At 40.3% G+C, this 24,226-nt stretch overlaps 1 protein-coding gene across 3 annotated transcripts in view; it reads left to right on the forward strand.

Moving 5' to 3' along the window:
- Positions 1 to 24,226, forward strand: part of Ptprg (protein tyrosine phosphatase receptor type G) — a 689,215-nt gene that overhangs the window by 394,551 nt on the left and 270,438 nt on the right. For all 3 annotated transcript variants that reach the window (XM_042679699.1, XM_042679701.1, XM_042679700.1), the window contains exons 3-4: positions 4,611 to 4,790; positions 16,950 to 17,098. In XM_042679699.1, coding sequence (XP_042535633.1) covers positions 4,611 to 4,790; positions 16,950 to 17,098 — 329 coding nt within the window. The remainder of the gene's footprint in view (positions 1 to 4,610; positions 4,791 to 16,949; positions 17,099 to 24,226) is intronic.

Raw genomic sequence — 24,226 nt, forward strand, 5'->3', positions numbered from 1 at the left:
CACATTATATATAATACATATTACATATATTTTATAATTATGTATATAATTTAAATATATTTATATGTAATATTATAAAATATATGTAATTCACTTACATGTATTATATATTACATTACTGTAATATGTAACATTGTATTACTATATATGCTATATATTGGTATGTTATGTATTATATATTAAGTATATTAATATGATGTGTTGTATGTTATATAACATGTTAATTTATATATTACAGTAATATAATATACAACATAATTGACACATTACATTGATTGTCACAGCTTAGTCTCCTTTGGTTATATTTTTTGTGGGATTGGTGTCAGTTGGGTTTATGTGATTTGACTGGAGATCATGGAAGTTTGCAATACCACAGAGAGGACATGTCCTAACCATATCCAGCCAGGGTGACCTTGTAGCCCATACTATTACAGGTGATGTTAACCTCTTCACTGGGCAGAAATGGCTTTGCTGGGCATCTCTATTATGTAATTACTGTTTTGATCTTCCCCTTCTTAATTTTTGACAAATAAGTCTCTGAACCAGGTGAAGCAGGGGGTAAAGCTCACTTCTGAAAAGGGTTAACCTTTAACACTCAGTGTTAAAACAAGTGAGGAGCCTACACGAGATGCCCAAGATTCAGTCAATGTCTCTGAAGTTATGCCACTCTAGTGTCCCCTCTCTGTACTCTCTGTTCTAGAGAAGGTGAAGGTCTTTCACTCCTGAGTACCACGAAATACTTGCATCCACCTTGCTTAGCCCTTGCTTGGACTCCCTATCATTTTCCTCCATTGTATAGTTTCTTTGAAAGCCTGCTCTATATTTTTGTTACCAAGAACAAAGTCATACCAAATGTGTCTGCTACTCCGGTAAGTACTTACACAAACAGGAGTCCAGTTAACCACTTTTTGAGTATCTCTTAGTCCCAGGCAGCTTCAACTGTCCAGTGACCCCTTTCCACTGCCTGTCCCCAGCAGCCTGGCTCCATAGCACCCACTCTCTGTGAGTCAGTATTTAAATGCAAAAAAAAAAAAAATTGTAGCTTGATTAATAAAACCAAATTTCTTCTCCATTGATAATCTTTCAGTGGAGAAGTCTGCTAAAGCATATGAAAAATAAGAGAGGCTCGAAAATTCTGTTGCACCTCTGCTTAAAAAAATTGCACTGGCCTTTGGTCGGCTTGCACACAGAATTGTTCATGCATATCACATATTCACAGCATAGCTTACCTTGTTACAGTTCAGATTAATTGAATGTAGTAATGAAGAAAAGAAGTATTTACTTCCGAAATTGGCAGCAGCACTCTAGAGAGGAAGCGAGTCAGGAAGACTTAGTAAAGAGTTAGCAGATGAGTAAAACTAAAATTCAAGCACAACAGACAAATGTAACATGCATGGTTCTGTTAAAATATGAATTTTTCCCCTCTTTCATCTCTTAAGTCCATGTCATTTATTTGTTCCCATAAATACACTTTAGGGAGCTTGTTTGATGGAGAACCCTGTGCTAGGTATTGATATAAACTGAAGTCTTTTAGCATTAACCAATAGTGGAAACGACAGATATTTAGGGAAAAACAATAAATCGCAGTCGTCATAATAACTCCCAGAGGAAGCTGAGAAACCAGTGACAGGATAGTACATTTGTGACAAAGGGTTGGCGCGATCAAGCCTGGGATTTCTATTGCATTTCTAACATTAATAAAAGGAAAACATTTTTCAGCACAGGCTGAATGAGGAAGTAGTGTTGGATGGCCCAGGTCTCTACAGGTTGGTAGGATGTCTTCTTCTGATTCTATCTCTAAGACTTTTAACAGTTGAATGGGAAAGTACTTTAGGCAGACCCAACCACCCTATGGTTTCTACCTCTCCCCTCCCCTTTCCCTTTTGAGAATGAATTTGGCCTTATATGTGAGCTGTTGATCTGAGTTAGTGAGCTCTTCCTAATTCATGGAGCTACGAAAATGCAAATATCTTGCTCATTCTAAGACAGATTCAATAAGAGGAAATGAAAGTGTAAATGATTTCTCCTTCTTATTTTAGATGGGCAGTGGTGTATGAGGAAGCTTCTTGGTGATTATTTTGGGGTTTTGTGGTTTCTTTTTTGTTTCACTCCCAGCTAGGTTTAAGCTACCCATAGTCTTTATTTAGTGCCATGTGTTTTACTTGGGTACATTTATGCAAAATTCTGAAAAAGCATTCAAGACTGCAAGACTTTGTGCAACTGCAGATGATTAATGATATAATTCTGAGTCCTTTTATAAAGTGTCTTAACACCAGAGAGATTTATACAATGTGGCATGGAAATGGTGCTTCGATGTGAGAATAGGTAATCAATATCTGCAAGCCTGGGAAAAGTGTTCTATTTCCTCCACTAATGACATGAGGGGGGTGGAGGGGGAGGGGGTTGCAAGGCAAGGGTGTCTGGAGCATGAAGCACTCCAAAGAAGAATTAATTTAAAGTCTGAAGTGGAAGATCAGTTTCAATTAAAATTGCACTTGAAACGTATATTGGGTAGAAGTGTGAAAGCAAGCATGTAGTTAGCTTAAATCTTTAGATTGTTACCAGCGAATAAATGAATCCCACTAGTAAAGACTCTGATTATATTATTATAGAGTGCTAAATTATGTTTCACCCACCTCTGGAAGATTGTGAGAAGGGAAAAAGGAATGCCAAGTACTTTTTATGATTTTGCAGAGTAATTTTTTATTAGTACCATTAACTATAAGTATCTGTGTGTTGACAAATGATGGCTTCCCATTATTATTTCTTTGGAGTCATATGAGTTAGTATTATATACGTGCATGTATTTCTGTTATATGCATGTTTGTATTATTTTACCCATTGCATTTATTTCCATTGGGTGTGACTTTATGGTACTCGTAGGTTTCTAGAAGGTACAAACACACATAAACATAACATATAAGTATTCGTTTTCACATATTGAACTGATTTCTAGCTGATCAAAATTTGTATCTGTTTTATCCATATTTTCTCTCTCTGCCATTTCTCAGTGGATTCTTTTGGCATCTGATAGTCAATTTAAAGTGAGTGATAATGCTGCGTCTTCTCCCTTTGCTTCCTCAAAGATACAAATGATGAAAATAAAGCTTGATTAAACACATATGGAAACACACATTCTGACCCTTTAAGACTAACTCGTTTTAGTCTTTGGGAATTTGAGCAAGAGTTAAAACACCATGAGTAAAAGCCCTTGACATTTTCTAAGTTGGTTGACATTTCCTAATTTAGCTGGAGTCCTGCTAATAATGGCAATGGTGATATTCCCTTTTTCTCGTCAGTATTCTGGCACTTACAACAGACTTAACTGTGCCCTGAGGTTGCCAGTACACAACTGTGTTCTTTTTCCTCTATGCCTAATTCTCAAAAGAAAATGGAGCTAAATCTTTTTGTAAAAATTGTTCTTTGTTCTTGATTGTTATCTATGGAGCTGCTATTGCCCCTGTAGTTTTGTGTTTCCAAGTGGGTCAGAGAAGTAAATGTAAGGTTTTTTTTTTTGTGTTCTGACCTCTTATGGGGGCCCATCAGAATAACATTCCATGGTTGTTTCTGTGATGTATCCCCCCTCTCCCCTCTTCCCCAAGTCTTTATTTGTTTGAGTCCTGAGTCAACCCCTGCAAGCGATCTCTAAGAAAGAGAGGGATGGAAAGAGAGATGTGAGCCCCCTTAACATTCATAAGTACCAACTCTGGACACAGAGAAGCCTTCCAAAATTAGTCAAAGAAAAATATGCCTCATTTTTCTCCATAGTTTTTCATAACTCATATACATTTTGTACAATATTTTTCACGTTGATTTTCTTTCCTTTTCCGGTTTACAGACTCCTGTGAGCTAAGAAGAAAGTTGTATTTAGGATATCATTCCCAATAAGGAACATACTAAATCACTTAAGTCACTTTTTCTTTTTTTTTTCTTTTTTTTAATTGAGAAAATACGGTATAGAGGGGTTACAATTATATGGGCAAGATAATGAGTACATTTCTTATCAAGCATTGTTGCCTCCTTTGTTTTCACTTACCTTCCCTTCCCATCCCCCACTTCCACCGTCACTTTCTTATGAATAAATGCTCTGCTTATTTTGGGAAACTTGTTTAATTTAAATATAATTTAAAAAAAAATGTGAACTAAGCTGGGCACCAGTGGCTCACACCTATAATCCTAGCTACTTAGGAGGCTGAGATCTGAGGATCGAGGTTCAAATCCAGCCTGGGCAGGAAAGGCTATGAGACTCTTATCCCCAATAAACCACCAGAAAATTGGAAGTGGCGTTGTGGCTCAAGTGGTAGAGCACTTGCCTTGAGCTGAAGAGCTGAGGGACAGTGCTCAGGCCCAGAGTTCAAGCCCCATGACCAACCCCCCCACCCCCCACAAAAAAATGTGAACTACTCTTGCCAGCCCTTCTTCATAGCTCTCTGAATTTGTTTAAAAGTTAAGTTAGCAAATGGTTTGATAACAAATCAAGAAGTGACACTGCTTTATGAAATACATTGACCCCTAGGACTGTGCTTACCTCTTTGGAATGGGACATGTTGGGAGATGTTCTTCCACTCCTTGCCCGGAGGATTGAACGTTGCCTTCTTTTCTGTCAACAGGCGCATATGGTCCTGAGCACTGGGTTACATCTAGTGTCAGCTGTGGGGGCCGTCATCAGTCTCCTATAGACATTGTGGATCAGCATGCTCGTGTTGGTGAAGAATACCAGGAACTGCAACTTGATGGCTTTGACAATGAATCTTCTAACAAAACCTGGATGAAAAACACTGGGAAAACAGGTAGACCCAATTTTTATCTCAACGTGAAACATTTTGGAATACCTTTGATGGATTGCTTTTCCCTGTCTTGCTCCTTAGAAACAAACATATTGTTTTCATTCAGCCTTTGGCTTGATAAAGCAACTGTATGACTTGGAGCAAATTACTCAACTACTCTGACTCTATTTTTGAGAAATATTTAAAATGTAGATAATGAAATAGTATCTACCTTGTAGGGTTGCAATGTGTTCATCGATTTTAAAGTGCAAAGAATGGAATCTAACAATATGGTAGCTACTATCCCCTGTGGTTTTATTTAAATTTAAGTTTTTATTTAAAAAGTAAATAAGAAAGCTGAGTGCCTGTGACTTACACCTTTAATCCTAGCCACTCAGAAGGCTAAGATCTGAGAATTGTAGTCTGAAGCTAACCCAGGCAGGTGTGGGACACTTAACCTTCAATCAACCACTCAAGAGCTGGAAGTGAAACTTTGGCTCAAGTGGTAGATGGCTGGCTTTGAGCAGAAAAAGCTCAAAGACAGTACCCACCATTGAGTTCAAGCCTCAGGACTGGCAACAGTAAACAAACAAACAAACAAACAAACAAATAGAATTTCTGTGCGTCTGTTGTACCTGTTGTATTTCCAAAGCACTGCAGCAATATATCCCTTGTGGTTAGCTTGTCAGTAAGCCTGGATAGGGTTCTGTCCTTTAGCACTGTGCCCTGTGTGCAGGCTGAACTAAAATTCTTAGCTTCTTGGAGATGTTGCTTTCACTATATTTCCTATCCTATCAGAGTGAAGATTAACCCTCTTGTCCCTTTGTATATCAATCCAACTGCTTAACCTTACCTTTCCTTACCCTCATTCCTCATTTGGGGATTTGTGAATATATAGCATATCTTTCTATCAGTGTTAATGGGAAGCCAATAAACTCCAGGCTATGTATTACATCCTTGCTTACAGCTGCCTGGTGCTTAGTGGATGCCTAAAGGGTATTTTTCTCATCTTCTTCTTTAACTACTGATGACTATATTCCATTAAAAGCAGCTCTCTTTCTCTTCCCTCTCTCTTTCTTCCTCCCCTTCCTCCTTTCTCTTTTTCCTCTCCCTCCCTTCCTGACTTTTCCTTGCTTTCTTTTCTTTTCTTTCTTCTTTTTTTGTAACCTGGAAGGTCACTTCCAGATCCTTGATTCCTGGGGCCAAAGCAACATGCTGTGGCTCCCAGAGTTACCTTTCCTTGAAACCTACTGGTAACACAGGGAGCTCTAGGGATGCTTTTCCTTTGTCCAGATGCGCATCTGTCTGAGATTGCTCCTGGTGATTGCTTCGAGCTAGCCAGTCTCCTTTGTACAAGCTTGTCCTTTGGCCTGTGCCGTGCTTGCTAGCTTTGAGCTATTTCTCCCAATGTTCCATGAATTGCTCTCGTGTCTGTCATAGCTGGCTTCTCTCTCCTGTATCTCGATTTACCCAGTGGAGGTGCTATTCTGACAAAATTGTGTATCATCAAGGCTATTTGTGTCATTTGTCATCCCCGCTCTCCCCCATCCCTCAGTATACATTTTACGTCTCTGGTCACAATCCATTGTCTGTCAGTGCCCTAGACCAAACGGTGGAATCTTTTTGGAGAGCTCTGCTGGGAGCATTGCTGTGGAGAGCATCTGAAGGTAATGGACAGTGAGAGCTCTGCCACACTAGGTGTGACCAGCGTTTTGAAGGCAAGTACCACTTCAGTGCCTCCTTCTGGAAGTCTGCCCGGAGGGAAAGCCTTGATAGGGTTTTCTACTTCGCTGGCAATGCTTGTCAGCCTTCTGCAAAGATAACACGTTTCAGTGACAGCTTTCAGCTTGCTCTCACCAGTGAAAGGCTTTAGACATGTTGGAGGGCTCACTTGGTGTAAGTTGATTCATGACCTTGGCCTTCCGGAAGCTGATTATCAATCTCTGTCACTCCGCTGGCTTCCTAGAGTAATCTACAACCTGTGGCTGATCGGAGTGCAAGTTCCTGATTTTAGAGCACAGCCAGGCAGGTTCAAACACATCTGTCTCTGTTCAGAAAGCACAGTGTCTAGAAAAGCAGAAATCAATTCCCATTACCTCTCTCAACTGTACTTACCACTGAGTTATTCCTGATGTAATACTTGATGGGGCCATCTCTCGGAAGTCCCTTAAGGTTACTCTCTAGGAGGGTTTTTTTTTTTTTTATAAAAAAGTGACAGCTCATTGCATACAATTTGAAAGAAGACCATGGAATTTTGATCTCTTCAAAGATCAATATTTCACAAACTTGGGTAGAAATTCAGTTAGTAGTAATTTTCAATTAAAAAAATAGATCTAGAATCCTCTTAATTTTTTTTTTGTCTTAAAAATGCCATAATTTGCTGTGTGCCAGTGGCCCATGCCTGTAATCCTAGCTACTCAGGAGGCTGAGATCTTAGGATCATGGTTCAAAGCCAGCCTGGGCAGGAAAGCCAGACTCTTTTCTCCAGTAAACTACCAGAAAACCAGAAGTGGCGCTATGGCTGAAGTGGGAGAGTGCTAGCCTTGAGTTGAAGAAGTGAGGGACAGCGCCAGGACCAGAGTTTAAGCCCCATGATCGACAAAAAATAGACATAAAAAATATGCCATAATTTTGGAGTTGCTAACTTCCTCAGTGATTAATTTAGGTAGTCTACCTGGAGAAAGCCAGGTTTGGGTGCTTTTTTTGTTTGTTTTTTTTAAGGCATACATATCCTTCTGACATTTGTAATGGTCGAAAAGGGGTCAGAGTGTCTCTGCATTGTTTCATAAACGACACACAAATCTTTGATTATTGGCAAAATTAAGTTCATTTTAATTTATGTATTGATTGGCAGTACCGGGGTTTGAAATTAAAGCCTCATTTTTGGTGAGATGAGACTTTGAAGTCAAGGGCTCTCACACATGAGTGACATCCCCAGCTTCTCCTGTTTGTAGTTATTTTTCAGATGGAGTCTTATTTTTTTGTTTTGGTTTGGTTTGGTTTTTGGTACCAAACCAGACTATGATTCTATTATCTATACCTCGCTGGTCTCTGGATTTATAGCCATGAGCCTTCATGCATGGCTTGTTTATAGAGATGGGGGGGGAGGGGAAAGGGGGGGATGATTAGTCTTGAATTGTGATCCTACTGATCTCAACCTCCCCTTTTTCTGAGATTACAGGTTTGAGCCATTGTGCTCTGCCCAAAAGTTTATTAGGGGAAAAAAAAAATATCCAGATGACATAGAACTCATGGTTTAATTTTCCTTTCCCTCTCCTCTCTCCTTCCTTCCTTCCCTTTTTCACTCCTTTCTTCCTCCCTTCCTTTTTCCTTTTCTCCTTCTCTCCCCCATTCCCACTTCTGAGGATTAAACTCAAAACTCTGTGCTTGATAGGCTGGTGCTAGACCACTTGTCTATACTTCTACCTGCTTTTTACATTAGTTATTTCCAAAGTAGCGTCTTATTTTATATCCTGGCTGGCCTGTTGGACTGCCTATACTTTTCCTTGTCATTGGGGATGATAGGCATGAGCCTCCATGCACAGCCATTGGTTGAGATGGAGTCCTGCAAACTTTTATGCCTAGGCTGACAAACTTTTATGCCTGTGATTTTCTTCTGCTTGAATTCCTCTCAAATCCCCCAGAGCTAGATGTACTTTCACAATGGGGGTTGCTCACCTCAGTGTGATGTTCCTGCAAGAGCCTTTTAGAGACCTCATTGGAAAGAAACATCTAGTAAATGTATGTGTTTATTTTTGTGGTTTAGAAGACTTCCCTTGTGATCTTCGAACCATTTGTCCTTTTGTTTTCTCCTCTGGTTTGTCCTTGACTTTGGACCCCTGCCTTATGACAAGGCCCTGTGACTCAGCCTATGAAAAGATGTTCTTCTCCCTCCCTTGGCCCCTTTTCCTCCCCAGTATGGACTCTTCCTGACTTCATTTTAAATAGCTGAACTTCACACATCCTGAGCAGGTAGTCTACACTGAACTACATTGCCCACCCAAGGAATCAAAGTATTTGAAAATACTCTGTGTGCATGTGTGTGTGTGTGTGTGTGTGTAAATGTGCATGCATGCACACACCAGTCTTGGGACTTGAACTCTGGGCCTGGACGCTGTCCTTGAGACTTTTTTTTTTGCTTAGGATTAACACTTTACCACTTGAACTACAATTTAACTTCCAGCTTTATGATAGTTAATGCAGTTAAGAGTCCCTCTGACTTTTCTGCCCAGGCTGGCTTCAAATTAGTTTCCTCAAATCCCTGCCTCCTGAGTAGCTAGTATTATAGGCATGGTTCATGGGCACTCAGCTAGAATATGAAATCATTTTATTGGGATGGGTATGGTTGTGCATGCCTGTAATTTTGGCTACTTGAAAGGTTGTAGTAAGAGGATCTCTGTCTGAAAACAGCCTAAGAATGTTAGTACTAGAATGTGTCTGAAGAACAACCTAAAAGCATATAGACTAGGTGCCCAGAGTTTGATATTCAGTACTGTCCAGTGGAAAAATGTTATTTCTTTTATTCATGGAGGTGAGATTTTGATGTTGACAGCAGTTACCTTTGTTTGTTCTCAATTAAATAAAGTATATTTTACCTGTAATGGCTTTGGATGGGGAGGCTCCTGTAGATAAACAAAATGGATAAATGATTCCCAAATCTCCTTTGTTGTGCATTTCATCTTGCTTGATACCAAATTACTACCTTAATTTTTTATTACTGTCTTCACACCCTCAATGTTCAATGATCTTTAATAGGCATAAAGGTGGAACATGTGGACTCATAATTCCTGGCTGACATGTTTTATCTTTTGAGTTTTGTTTTGTTTTGTTGGTCCTGGGGCTTGAACTCTGGGCTTGGGTGCTGTCCCTTTGCTGTTCAGCTCAAGGTTTGCACTCTACCACTTAAGCCACAGCGCCACTTCCTGTTTTCTAGTGGATTATTGGAGATAAGAGTCTCACAGACTTTCCTGCCCAGGCTGGCTCTGAACCGTGATCCTCAGATCTTAGCCTCTGAGTAGCTAAGATTACAGGCGTGAGCCACCAGCGCCTGGCTATCTTTTGAGTTTTGTTTATGTCACTGAAGAATTGGTCATTTTACCTACGAAGTGACTGTCAGACTTTCTGATAGCAAAACTCTTGTCAAGTAGACAGATGTTGGAAACATCTGGGTGTTCACCTGATTTATACTCAGCCCCATTCCTGGAATACCCTAGGGCACTTCCATTTAGATCAAAGTTGTTTAAAAGAGAAATTTTAAGTTGTGTTCGTGTATTAAAAGTCTATTATTCTTTTAGGAAATGCTATTTCTACTTTGGCTGTTTGCCTTATCATAATGCTATTCCAGAGGTGCAAATTCTTAGATTCTTTCCTCTTTGTTTGAATGTGTTTCACTTGACTTCTGGAATTTAATGAGGAGCCATTTCTGTGCTTCTGTCTTTTGCCAGAAACATTCTAAACTCTCTTCCGGTCTGCTTAGCTCCATTTCCTTCTTTTATCCTTATCCCCAGGCCCTGTGTTCACATAGTAAGTATGTCTTTCTCCTACGACAGAATCCTAATTACACAATGCCCTGAGTTTCAGGGTCATTTTTAAATCCCCCTTCTTTCCTGTGGTACAGAATCCTCTGCTAAACTCCAGTGTGTCATACCTGGCTCAGTTAACGTGTTGACAAATCTATCCCTTTCACCTTTCTCAGCTTAAGTTAGAGCCGGGATAATCCCAAGCTGTGTCCTCTCTCCAATGTCTTCCTTGTCTGAACACAACAAGCCTAGAATCTCTTCTATGAATAACTTCAGGGAACTCTTAACTTTGGCTGCTCCTTTTCTCCTAGGCCTTTTCTGTAGAATACCCAGAAAATTAAACCTAGTTCCTTAGCTGCCTGTCTCATTCTCTTTTTCCTTTTGTCTGACAGGCATATCGAGGACTGACCCTTTGTCTTAGAACAAAGATAGACTGCTCCTCTCTCTACCTTATGTTCCAGCCTCTTGTCATACACTGCTGTCTGGGTACCTGGTGTCTCTGTCTAGAGGACCTTTGCACAAGCTGTTTCTCCCTCATTGTGTTCCCCTTTTGTAGTTATTTCCCCTGGCTACTCCCTTTACTCATGGCTCCCAAGAAGCTCTGTTCTATCCTGTCCTTCTCTTATCTGGAATTGGGTGCTCACTTGGTACTAATGGTCCAACTTGGACCAGTTTGTTCCCACTAGTTTGTTAGTACTTGGGGCCTGTCTTTCCCATTGATCCTTATTAGCTCTGTGAGGGTGGAAGATGTATCTGACATACTTAACCTCTTCTTTCCCAGTAAATTCTCAGTAAATATTTTTGAATGATTTTTCAAAGCCAGTGTGTAAGGGGAATTAGGAAAGTGATGTTCAAGCAAGGGCTTTTGTCTTTTACCATAGGCCTCAAGATAGTACTAGTAGACTGAGTATGATAGGAAGGGGTCTGGAGTTGTTCTGTTAAGATGTAATCATGCTGGACTTTTCTGACAGTGTTAAAGTATAGGAAGAAATAAGATAGTAAGCAACTAGTTTTTCTCTAACTCTAAGCACCTGCAGTTGTATGCACAGCATTTGCTTCAGCCCTGCATGATATACACATGTTAATGTTAGTTTATAAACTACTTCTGAAAGTCCTGCAAAAAAGGAAAAAATTGGCATGAAGGGCACTAATCTTGTCTATGAGAATTCCACTCTGGTCTTTTGCCAAAGGCCTTCCTTCCTAATATAATTACATAAGGAATTAGGATTTTGGTTTACTATGAATTAAAGGGAGGAATCATGGATGTTTCATTCTATAACATCTTCTTCCCAAATGCTGAACTATATGTTTGTCACATTTCCTAGTTTTTTGTGGTATTCATACCCAGTTATTCCTGCCATTGTTACAAATTTTGTTTTTATTTATTCTTATAGTATTATTTGCTTACTAGTTTTCTTAGTTTTTGCTTATTGTAGCTCAATTTTTTTTTGTTTTTGTTTTTGTTTTTTGTCGGTCGTGGGGCTTGAACTCTGGGCCTGGGCGCTGTCCCTCAGCTCTTCAGCTCAAGGCGAGCGCTCTACCACTTGAGCCACAGCGCCACTTCCGGTTTTCTGGTGGTTTATTGGAGATAAGAGTCTCATGGTCTCTCCTGCCCGGGATGGCTTTGAACCGCGATCCTCAGATCTCAGCCTCCTGAGTAGCTAGGATTACAGGCGTGAGCCACCAGCGCCCGGCTTTGTAGCTCAATTTAATGAAATAATGTTCAAAGAAAACCTTTTTTGGAGAGAGTGGGGTGATCATGTTCTCCCTGAGCTTTTTCACCCAAGACTGGCAATCTGCCGCTTGAGCCACATCTCCAGTTCCATTTTTTTGCTAGTTAATTGAAGATACCAGTCTCTTGGATTTGTCTGCCCAGACTGGGTTTGAACCAGTCTTCAGGTCTCAGCCTCCTGAGTAGCTAGGATTATAGATGTGAGCCACCAGTGTGCAGTTCAAAGAAAACTTTTTATCAACACCATAAATGGGGACAACAGTGCTAGTGGTCACCAAGTGCACTTACTGTTAACTATATATATATATATATATATATAGTTATATATATAGTTATGTATATAACTATATATATATATATCATATACATATATATAATGGATAAAATGTCACAGTTACCTTTGTTACTAAATTCTAAGTCTTGAATGGAAATTGAGAAATGAGTGAGTGTCATGAAAAAGCAGAGGTTTACATGATCAAAAAACTCAGGTTTTCTTTTCCTTGATATGATCTGAAGGACAGAAATAATCTATAAAAGGACATAACTCGCTTCCTCTCCCCCCTTTCCCCTGTCTTTCTCCCCATTTCTCCCTCTCTTTCCCTCTCCTTTTTCCTTCACTGTGTTTTAATGAAGTGAGAACTGCACCTTGACGAAACTTATAGAAAAGTTTTGGGCCACATCCCACCTGCCCTGTTTTGTTTTTTGTTTGTTTGTTTTTATTTTTTTATTGCAAAGGTGCCATGCAGAGGAGTTACAGTTACATGAGTAAGGTAATGAGTCCATTTCTTGTCGAACATTGTTACCCCTCCTTTGTTTTTCTCCTAGTATCCCTCCCCTCCCGCCCCCCCCTCACCCCGCCAACGAAAAGTTGTAACGTTTATTTCCAACATAGTGTCTTGTGAGGCTCATTGTTGCAATGGGTCATCCTGTGTCCTTGTTTCAGCATTTTGTTATTCCCCTTCCCCTCCCCAAATTAGACAAATGCATATACAAGATGCAGGGTACCAAAATCAAGTACAGTGACAACAGGGGGTATACATGAGGGAAGAACATACAGAAGAACCCCCCCCCCCCAAAAAAAAAATCACAGTACATGAAAAACAACAACAACAAAGAAAAACCTCTTGTGTCCCTATCTTGGGGTTCATTTCACTTAGCATCATCTTTTATGATCATATGTACCTAGCTTTTTGAGATTTTTTTCTGCTCATCTGATAAGATTATCCTAAATGTATACTAATTATTTCCAATAAGGGAAACCATAGGACCTATATTTCTTTGGGACTGGCCTACTTCACTTAATATGATTTTTTCCCCAGGTCTCCATTTCCTAACAAATGGGGCAGTGTCATTCTTTCTGATGGAAGCATAGAATGTATATATATATTCATATATATATACATACATACATATATGAATATATTCTCATATATACATATACATGTGTGTATACATACATATATACATACATTTTCATCTATTGAGGGGCATTTGTCTACTGAGAGGCATCTGGGTTGGTTCCATATCTTAGCTATGGTGACGTATGCTGTGATTTTGTCCCTACTTCAAGCTACTTCTGTCTTTGAAGACAATATTGCTTTAGAATGGAGCTCCAATTAGAATGAGAGTGCCAGCCTTCTGTGCTATACAGGAACTCTGCCCTGGATTCTAGAAATAATCAGCAATAGGTGTCCTTGGGCCTGTGCTGGCTGCCTTCCTAACACTGGACTCAGGATTTTGGACTATGGTTTTCTTCAGGAGACAAAAAAACCTGGCAGGGCATTATTATTTTCATCCCCAGGTGAACCAGGGGGAACCTGAGGCATAAGAGATGTAGGATAAGGTACTTGAGGTCATAATGCTTTTGCAAGGTAAAGGAGATGAATGCATACTGATAAGATCCCATGTGTCCTATGGCAACTGACTTTGCCCCATGTTGAGTCAAGCCAGTGTGGTGATCAGTGTTCATTAGAAAATCGTAACATGAGAGCAGGGAAAGTGCTTCTCCCAGATTTCTATGTAAACAGAAAAAAAAAAGGCAATTTTTGGAAGGTGATATAGTATGCTGTATATGCGTGTGTGTGTGTGTGTGTGTGTGTGTGTGTGTGTGTGTGTGTGGTGAGAAATTCCACAAAATGAAAAATGAGATTAATGTTTCATTTTGTATGGTTCCCTAATTATGCCTTTAATAATTAATATAAAACAAGTAAAATGACCCCTGACAGAGACATAAATGATTTAGGTAAAATCAAATATTTATAGGATGTTGCTGCGTCCCTTGGTGTATTATAACAGATGCCTCTATGTTTTGGAGGCAAAAATTTTGTATATAGAATTTATATATTATATAGCAGGCAGAATTGAGCTAAGGCAGAATTGACATTAGAAAGTTTTAGTGGTGGTATGATATACTAGTCTGTATATGTTACAATAATGTGCATAAGATTATATATATATATATATATATATATATATATATATATATATATATATACATATATATATGTTTGTTTTTTGTGATGGTCCTGGGGCTTGAACTCAGGGCTTGGGTGCTGTCTCTGAACTTTTTTACTAAGACTCAGCTTAACCACTTAGCCACAGTTCCACTTCTGGCTTTTTTTTTTTTTTTTTTTTTTTGTAGTTAATAGGAAATAAGAGTCCCATAGACTTTCCTGCATAAGCTGGCTTTGAACTATAGTCCTCAGGAATCAATCTCCTGAGTACTACAATTGCAGGCATGAGTCACTGATGCCTGGTATTTATATATTTTTCATGGTTGGAAGCAGTGAAGAAAAGAATACTGTGTGATATGTGAAAACGGTATCATACTCAGAGTGCCATGTGTTTCAATAAAGTTTTATAGGAACATCACCTTGTCATTCATCCATATGTTACCTTTTGCTGTTTCTGTGCTGCAAAGAGCACCAAAGACTCAGTGTTCTGCATAGCCTATAAAGTACTTATCAAATGGCCCTTTAAGAGAAAAGTGTGCCAACCTCCGTTCTAAAGCATGCCCCAAACAGAGTAAAGTTGGAATACTGCCAGGGTGTGTTTAATTGGCACAAGACACACTTGCTTTTACTTCATTTTTAGCCTTTAATTCCCTGTCCCCCTAATTGAACATTCACTGTATATTTTTCAGATGTTGGAGGAAAAAGTGCCGTTTGAATGCACTAAAAAGGGATTTATATTAGCCGGATTTCTTTACTTGCTTCTAATGCTTTTTTTATATTGCGAAGTACTGAAACTAATTGCCCTGTTTTAGAAATGGGTCATTAGTCTACTCCTTATCTTTTATGGAGACCTAATTTTTATGCAGAATTTCTCTCTAAGGCTATTAAGTAGGAACTCTTTGGGATGAAGAGACAAGATCTGGGGAACCCTCATTTCCCATGGCTTACATCAGCTTAACTTTGGTCACAGCCATTCAGTGGGTTGGTTGACATGTTACATGACTTTCTGGCAGCTACTAAGAACTTGTTGAGTGAATGAATCAATCCACTTTAGGAGAGGAAAAAAAGAGACTGTCACTTACAACACAAAATATTGGGCTGGGAAGGTGCCTCAGTGGTAGAGTGCTTGCCTTGCATGCATGAGGCTCTGGGTTTGATTCCCCAGCACCACATAAACAGAAAAAGCCGGAAGTGGCACTGTGGTTCAAGTGGTAGAGCGCTATCCTTGAGCTGAAGAGCTGAGGGACAGTGCCTAGACCCAGAGAGAGCAAGAGAGAGTGAGAGAGAGATATATATTACTTTCCTTTTGCAAAAAGAATTATATTCTGTTAACACAAATCCAAATTATTCTTTTTTTTTTGAATTTTTTTTTATTGTGAAAATACTGTACAGAGTGGTTACAATTACATGGGCAAGATAATGCGTACATTTCTTATCAAGCATTGTAGCCTCCTCCTTTGTTTCCCCTTCCCATCCCATCCTCCCCCTGTCCCCCCTACCCAACCATCTCCCCTCCCCCCACCATTTTTTGTTTTCGACATAACGACTTATACTTCTCATTGTTGCAATGGGTCCACCTGTATCTTTATTTAAATGATTTGTTTTTTCCCTTCCCCTCCACAAATTATACCAACATCAAATACAGTGAAAGCAGGGGTTATACCATGGGGGAGGGACATACAAAGCAACAAAGCAAATTTTTCTTGAATCCTTTTTCTCGAGATCCAAGGAAGGAGGTATGTTTTTGAAATTTGGAGTTGGGATTGGTTTAAGTTCTGTGCTGTGTATGTGTTCTTTCTCCTGAGCTGAAGGAAAATGTTCTTCTGCTTGGAGTTAGAAGCAGTAGGGGAAATCAAATTACCTGGCAATATTTCAGTGACCTTCTGATTAGATTTCACAGTATGCTTTCTTGAATATAGTTATCATGTTTAAAGACTGTACTCCCAAATCCTATCTTCCCCATACAATATCTTTAATAGTAGAAGAACTGCAATTTTGTTTCCCCCTGATACCTTGCTTCAGTTTTCTTATGGAAGGAATGTGCCTCTCTCCAGTCTGGTATATGTTGAGTATTTCCTATTTCATTCTAGATCTTGAATCTTGGGAAATCCCCGGGAATGTGCTTCAAAAGAAACTTCTCAGGCTCCAGATAATTTTGTCATTTATATTTTGTAGACAGTGAAACCAGGCTACTTCTCTCATCATCTCCCTTTCCCCCCATCTGTTAAACAGAATTAGAAATTCTGAGGTATTTCCCTGGGAATTGTCACAGTTTAGATCCAACTGGTAATCCCAGCTCTCTTGGATCTGTAGCTGAGATGTCCTAGTTTATGCAGCCTGATGGATTTGACTTGTTTGTTAATAGGTATGTAAGGAAGTAATTGGCATCATGGTAATTGTGAGCTTCCTTACAAGCAATGGGAGACATCCTAAGCCTGAGTTTGAAGCTCACTGATTTCTCTCTTTCCCTTTTGCACAGTTGCCATCCTTCTGAAAGATGACTATTTTGTCAGTGGCGCTGGCCTGCCTGGCAGATTCAAAGCTGAGAAGGTGGAATTCCACTGGGGCCACAGCAATGGTTCCGCGGGCTCCGAACACAGTGTCAACGGCAGAAGGTTTCCCGTGGAGGTGAGAGAATCTGAATATAACTGTGCTGTGTGGGGGTGCTCAAATGAATCCTGCCAGGTCCTTCCCCTGCAGTTGTTCTGCAAGTGAAAGTTGGGCAGAACCTCCTCTCATACCTTCGGAACCTCGACTCTCTATGTAGACCTACTATGTAGTTGGCCATCCTAGTTGCTCATCTTTGTTCTAAATGGAGAACCCGAGAGTGGTCACAGAGACACACATGCACACACTCAGCTCTCCCTGGTTGATGAAGTGTATGGCTTATTTCCTTTTTCCGCTCTGTTTCTGAAACTCTGCTTTCTGAAGGTGACATTTGTGTGGAACCTGGGTGACTTTATTGTTACCTTTTTAAGAAATGGGAAAGCAAGTGGCATCCAAAATTGGAGTCTCCAGATCTTTCTCTTCATTGTGAACTTGTTTGAAAAATGATTTGTGCTCCAGCCAGCTGTGGATGAAAAGGCTAAAACCACTGGGGAAGGCCATGGGGGGGAGGGAGGGGGGAGGGGAATGAGTCACCACACAGTATGAGGGGATTAATGGAGATCTATTTTGGTTCAGCCCTTAGACATTAGTTCCCATCTTCTCACAAATCCACGCCACTGAGAAGAAGATAGGTGTGGATGCCAGAGGTTCTGTAGAGACAGGTAGGGACAAAGGAGGGAATGGTCTCCAGTCCTTCATTAATGTTAGCTCAGAGTGGAGCATCACTTCTGCTGCTAGCCATGATCCATGTGTGAATTATGGTGAACGTCTTTGTTGATGAATTTGTTCTCTGTGTGGTTAGCCTTGCACTGGAAGTGAGATTCTAGTTTCTGTGATCTGCCTTAGAGGGGGAGTCAGGAGCCAGGAACTTTAGATAGTAGCATGTACACGTGTGTATGCACATGTGTGTGCATGCATGTGTGCACACACATACATATATCATCATGCCACCTACAAATGTGCCAGGCTTACAAATTTGTTGAAGAACTAAACGGGGGTGGCACCATTCTCTGCTATACTGAAGCACAGAGTGACTGTAAGGTTTTACCATGTTTTAATCAAAAGGCAAGGAATGTTTGCAACCCAATGCTATTTCATAATTTCGTTTAAGGTATTAATGATTTGGTGATCGGATGAGTGAGAGAGGGGCCTTCTGGAAAGAAGGGACTGAAAGTGTCCACACATGGATGTGCTTCTGATTTGTTAGCATTTCATCTTTTTCCCTAGCCTGTGTATGAACCTTCTCCTAGAAGCTTAGGTAAAGAACCTCTACAATAAGAAAATCAGTGGTGTCTCGTTGTTTATAGATGCTGTTGAGGATGTGGGGAAATCTGTGATCCCAAATATGTGGGGCTTTTATCCCAGAGATAACCAATTAGAAATTCACCAGCTGGTTATCTCTTCAAGTTAGTTCCATTCTGACCCTGTCTAGCTGAGGAGAGAGTCTAGGCCTTATGGTTTAAAGTGATGGTTCAGTCAGCACTCTATACCCCTGGTCATTCTTAACAACCACCTACAAGTTAGGGTTTCCATGATCCCATCTTGTTAGTATTAATTTGTTAGAGCAGCTCACTGAAATCTGGGAAACATTTGTTTTGTTTTTTCCTCCCTCCTTTCTTTCTCCTTTCCTTCCTTCCTCCCTCCCTCTCTCCTTCCCTTCAGCCCCCCTCCCGTGTTTTCTCCTCCCTTTCTTTCTCTCTTCCTCCCTTCCTTGCTTCCTACCTCCCTCTTTCCTTCCCTTCCTTCCTTTCTTTCTCTTCCCCTCCCAAAATATGTTTGTTGGGATGGCTTCCTCACTCACCACAGTTCATAAGACGTTTAGTGCTGCTTCCTCCTGAAGGAACGTCTCTCTGTAAGCCTTGCTTTCCCTGATGTCAGCTGTCATCTGACTATGAAGCAGCCACCACACAAAAGTACCATTTGTGCTTGGCTAAAGGCAATGATGATTTCACAGCATCCTGGACATTTCACATCCATGAAGTAGGAATTGGGGCTCTGTACCAGGTGCTGCTTCTATTGTTCCTCTTTTTTGTCTTCTGCCAAGAGCTGAAGGACATTTCTTTTCCAGGGCCATGTTCTTGTGATACAGTCATCACCATTGGAGGACCAAAACATGTCTCTGCGGGCAGTTTCAAGACAGAAGGGCAGGGGAATGGTAGCATGACCCACCTGTACAAGAAGGATTCTAGTGTTTCTGTGGTATGCCTTGGAGAAAGGAGTCAGGATCTAGGGGGTGTGAAAGAAAATCAGACCATACATGACACAGTATTACGTGCTTACACTGACATAGATGTCTTCCCTATGCACTGTTCCTGGGGAAACCAGAGTTAGCTACTCTAAGAAAATGCTGCTTTTTTTTTTTTTTTCATTGAGCTAACAATTTCTCAGTGCCCATATCCTCCCTGTTCTAGGACTCTGGAACTTCCTGTTCTCGTCACACTAATTATATGTCTCCGGAGTAGGATTTCTGCTTAATGGGATCCCCTTCACCCTCTGAATGGAATGACTCATTTCTTGGAAGTCTGACTTTATTCATACTTGGAAAACTTGATTCCTAGAAGCAAAATTCCAACATATTGCTAAATAGAAATCCTTTCTTGTCTGTGGACAGGCTTCCCTGGGTAGCGGGAATGGAAGAGGTAATCTGCACTAGCCAGCTTTACTCTGAAGCCTCTTTGTCCTAGAATTGGGTTACCATTTGTTCAGCTAATGTTCTGGACAAAAGGCCTGTGCTTAAAAGTTTGAAAACTTTGTCTTGTGGTTACCCTGGAAGAGAAGGTCTTTAGAGCAAGGAACTGAAAACATCAGCATCATTTGTAATCACTTCATCCCTTGCCAAGATGTCTCCTCCTTATGCTTGAATGTAGAAAAGAATAAAATAAAATAGACTCCCCATGGTTTTGAGACCTTATGACTTACAAAGTATATTTTGCTTTCTGTTACTTAATGAGAGCCATGGAATTCAGCTCTGGCAGCTCCTGTGCCCAGACTTACTGCTTGACTAAGTTACTTGCTTCTTTTTTTCTTTTAAGTAATGTCAGATGGCAAGCCTGCCTATATTAATTGAATTTATCATTGAAGCTTGTCTGGTTCATAACTTGCTTCCTGAAAATGTGATAAACATGTTAAAGTACTTAGTGCTATATTGGGAGGAACATGAATTACAGAGATTAAAGGTAACTGCATCCAATTTAATGTTAAAATATACATACGAAAGTTGCTCACTTTCATTCCTTACATGCCTGTGATATTTTATATGATGTTGTATTGCTCATTGAGCTCTTTATTAACAATCGTTGTCTTCCTAATGTTTGTTTGCTTTCTGTGTGAGGGCATACGTGTGTGTGTGTGTGTGTGTGTGTGTGTGTGTGTGTGTGTGTGTGTGTGTGCGCGCGCGCACGTGCACACGCATGGGTGCACGCCAGTTCTGGGGCTTGAATTAATGGCCTTAAGCATTATTCCTGAGCTTTTTTGCCTCAAGGCTAATGCTCTACCATTTGAGCCATTTCTGGCTTTTGTAATGTTTAATTGGAGGCAAAATTCTCATGGATGTTCCTGCCTGGAGCTAGCTTCAAAATGTGGTTCTTAGATCTCAGCCTCCTGAGTAGCTATGATTTCAGGTGTGGACACTGGTACCCAGCAAGTATTTATACCATTAAATATCTCAGTGTCGGTTCATCTATCTAGCTATCTAGCTATCAATCACTACTTTTTATGCTAAAAAACTAAAATGAAATTAAGAAAAATTTCAGAGTATCCTGGAAGAATTGGCCTATTGGTGATACTATTTATTCTGTATTTATTCTATGTGAGGACCAGCTAGTCTTTTTTTTTTTTTTTTTTTTGTCAGTCGTGGGGCTTGAACTCTGGGCCTGGGCACTGTCCCTCAGCTCTTCAGCTCAAGGCGAGCGCTCTACCACTTGAGCTACAGCGCCACTTCCGGTTTTCTGGTGGTTTATTGGAGATAGGAGTCTCACGGTCTCTCCTGCCCGGGCTGGCTTTGAACCGCGATCCTCAGATCTCAGCCTCCTGAGTAGCTAGGATTACAGGCGTGAGCCACCAGCGCCCGGCTCCAGCTAGTCTTTATTGAAGGCTAGCCTGGGACTGGTAGAATATGGCAATATTTTTCTATTGGGGACAAAGTCCTTTTTTGCTGCCACCATGGCCACAGGACATGAAGAAATACCTAGAGATATTTTGGCCATCATCATTTTGGGCAGGACTTTGATAATAGTTTCCAGTAGAGTTAGCCACCCAGGCTGCTGCTGATCAGTTCACTCACTGCATAGACCAGCCCAGCTACGAGGATGTCACTCACGGGACAGTTGGAAGATGCTGGAGCAGACACAGAAGAGTGTTGAGTGTAATGGAGCCTTGCTTTATCACTGGAGTATCATTCTAAACATATTTGAACACTAAGGACTTGTTTCTTAAGCCCTTTGTTTGTTGGTTTGTCCTTTCTGTGAGCAAGTGTACCTTGCTTTCTGTGTAATAGCAGTGCTGGTCTGCTCCTTTAGACCCTACTTGAGAAATAGTCGCAACCATGGGAGTTCTGGCAGCACCGCAGGCTGAATTCTAAACATGTGCCCTACAAAACTGGGCTGCTCCCTGTGGACAAATTGCAACAAACACACCTTTGGAAGATTTACTGCTTCCCAGGAATTCTTTGAGGTCATCCAGAAATTAGATCTCTCCGCAATTGCCTGGCTGTAATCCTAGATTTGGTTGAGCATTTCCTACATTTCAAAACATCCAGTCTAGAAGTGAACGGTGAAGTCCTTGTCAAAACAAAACCCAAGCTCTTCAATAGCCAGTATTCTTAGGTGTTTGCAGTGGCATGCTTGAGTGACTGGACACCAAGTTTGACCGTGAAATACACTATCTGTGCAGCTAGCTAGATTTGTTTGTTTTTGGGTGCCAGTACTAGATGTGATACCAGTTATTTGATATCACGTCCTGTGTAGCTGGAATCACAGCCATATGCCACTGTGCTGAACTCATTTGTTGAGATGGGTATAGCTAACCTTTTGTAGGGCCTAGGTTTTGAACTACATACAGGTCTCTCTATCTCTGCCTTAGAGTAGCTGGTATTAAAGATACGTATCACTAAACGTGGCAGTCTTTTAGATCACAGTTTTATCTGACAGCTTGTCCCCTATCCTAATCCCACTTTTTCACAGTTGGCCCATGTTCTCCGGTTGGTAAGCTAAATAAAAGTTTGTATAAGCACTAATAGGAATTGAATCCTGCCTTGTTTCCACTAGTAACTGAATTGGAGTTAATTCAAGAGCAACTTCCTGATGAAACCTCTGAGAGCTCCATTAAAGTAGAGGTTCATTGCTTGCTTGTTGTCTGAGGTAATTAAAATCGTATTTATTACAACAAGAAATTGCAGGAGTTGTTGATTCAGACTTATTGGTGCTTTATGAGTTGAAGTCTTCAATAAGTTTAAATGATCCAAATTGATTGTGTGTGCCCTTTCCAGGGAAACTCACAGCTGGTTCATTTCAGCTCTGTTTAGACCATCTTACAAAGTGAATAGCGGGAAAGATATTTTTCTTCATGTGTACCACGTACACATTACCATATGCTAGAGGTCTATAATCCCTTGTCTACAACCCTGCAGTCCAGATGTTTGAGCTTTCAGTCTTCTGAAGAAAAGTATTATGGCAGGGAAAAAGAAGGGGTTGATAGAGTAATTATGATATACACACACACACACATATATACATACATACATACATAATATATATGTAATATTCTATTTTCATATATATGAATATATAATATGCTATCTTCATATATATATGAATATATATGTGAAAATAGCATAGTGAGACCTTCTAAATATATACATGAATATATGAAAATAGCATAGTGAGACCTACTAAAAACTGTTCAGAAGACAGGGCAAGAAGGAGAAGTCTTAAGAAAGTAACAGACTGGGTGAATTAGATTAAAGCACATTATATGCATTTATGCAGATATCAAATGTAACACCTTTGTACAATTTTACATTAATATTTTTTTAAGTAAAGGCATTATAATTCTTGTCATCTAATTTGCAGGGGATAGTTTTCTGCACATCTCTTTCAAAGCATGATTTCTGAAACAAGCAGGCGAATACTAAGTAGAAACATCAGAAGTCTAAACTGCTTCATCTCTCTTCACATCAGTCTTTACCATCCAATGAGATTTTATTCCAAGCTTTTATATTAAAGAGATACTTTTCAGTCGTATTTTGAAAGATGTCCAAGACCACTGTATGGATCTCAGGTTTGGTGTGGCTTTATTCCTGTGTGTTTCAAAGAGCACAGGGTAGTTATCAGCCAGGACAGAAGCATGCTTAATTATTTGTCTATCTGGGTCTCCAGATATGTCCAGGTCCTTTTCTCTTCTTCCTCCTGGCTTCTCTCTTGTGATCCTATACAATGTTCTTCATGAAGGTGAAGGATGAACCAGTACAGGGGAGAAAGTTTCAGCCTTCATTTTGTGCCTGCTTCCCTGTTTATTCTACATTGTTCTGCCCGGACCTGTAGCTGTCTCCACTCTCCACAGCCCCTGGCTTAGTGACCATTTCACCCTTCTGTTTCCTTTGTATATTCAGACCCTGCCTTCCTACGCTGAGTGAGACAGGCAATGTGCCTTTCTGTTGATGACATGGATCTTGGTTCAGTCACACTCTGGCTGCACAGCATCTTGCTGTGATCTTGTGGCTAGAGCTCCTAGGATCTGAATTCTTACCAGGCTGCTACAGAACTCAAATGTGCTCCTGCACATCTGTGCACCAAAGCCCATGCTAATCTCAGGCTTTCATAGTGGGTGGATCTAAAGTATGGACTTGATGTGAGGTTCACTGTATTCTGTTGGAAACAAGTTTAAACGTGACATGTTTTCTGGAAGATTTATGACATTCATTGGCATATTAAGGTCTTTGGAGGGTCGGGCTTTAAATGAATCTGTTGTTGGGTGTGGTGGCTCACATCTATAATTCCTGGTACTTTAGAGACAGAATTAGGAAGATTGAATATCTAGGTCAGCTCTAGGGGAGGGGTGGGGGATAACCAGACCTTATCTCAAAAAACAAGGCTCAGATGATGGTTCATGCCTGTCATCTAACTGCTTGAGAGAGAACAGTCAGTGGCCAGT

The sequence above is a fragment of the Dipodomys spectabilis genome, unplaced genomic scaffold (genome assembly GCF_019054845.1).
Source record: "Dipodomys spectabilis isolate Male_0828 unplaced genomic scaffold, ASM1905484v1 ptg000054l, whole genome shotgun sequence".
NCBI lineage: Eukaryota > Metazoa > Chordata > Mammalia > Rodentia > Heteromyidae > Dipodomys > Dipodomys spectabilis.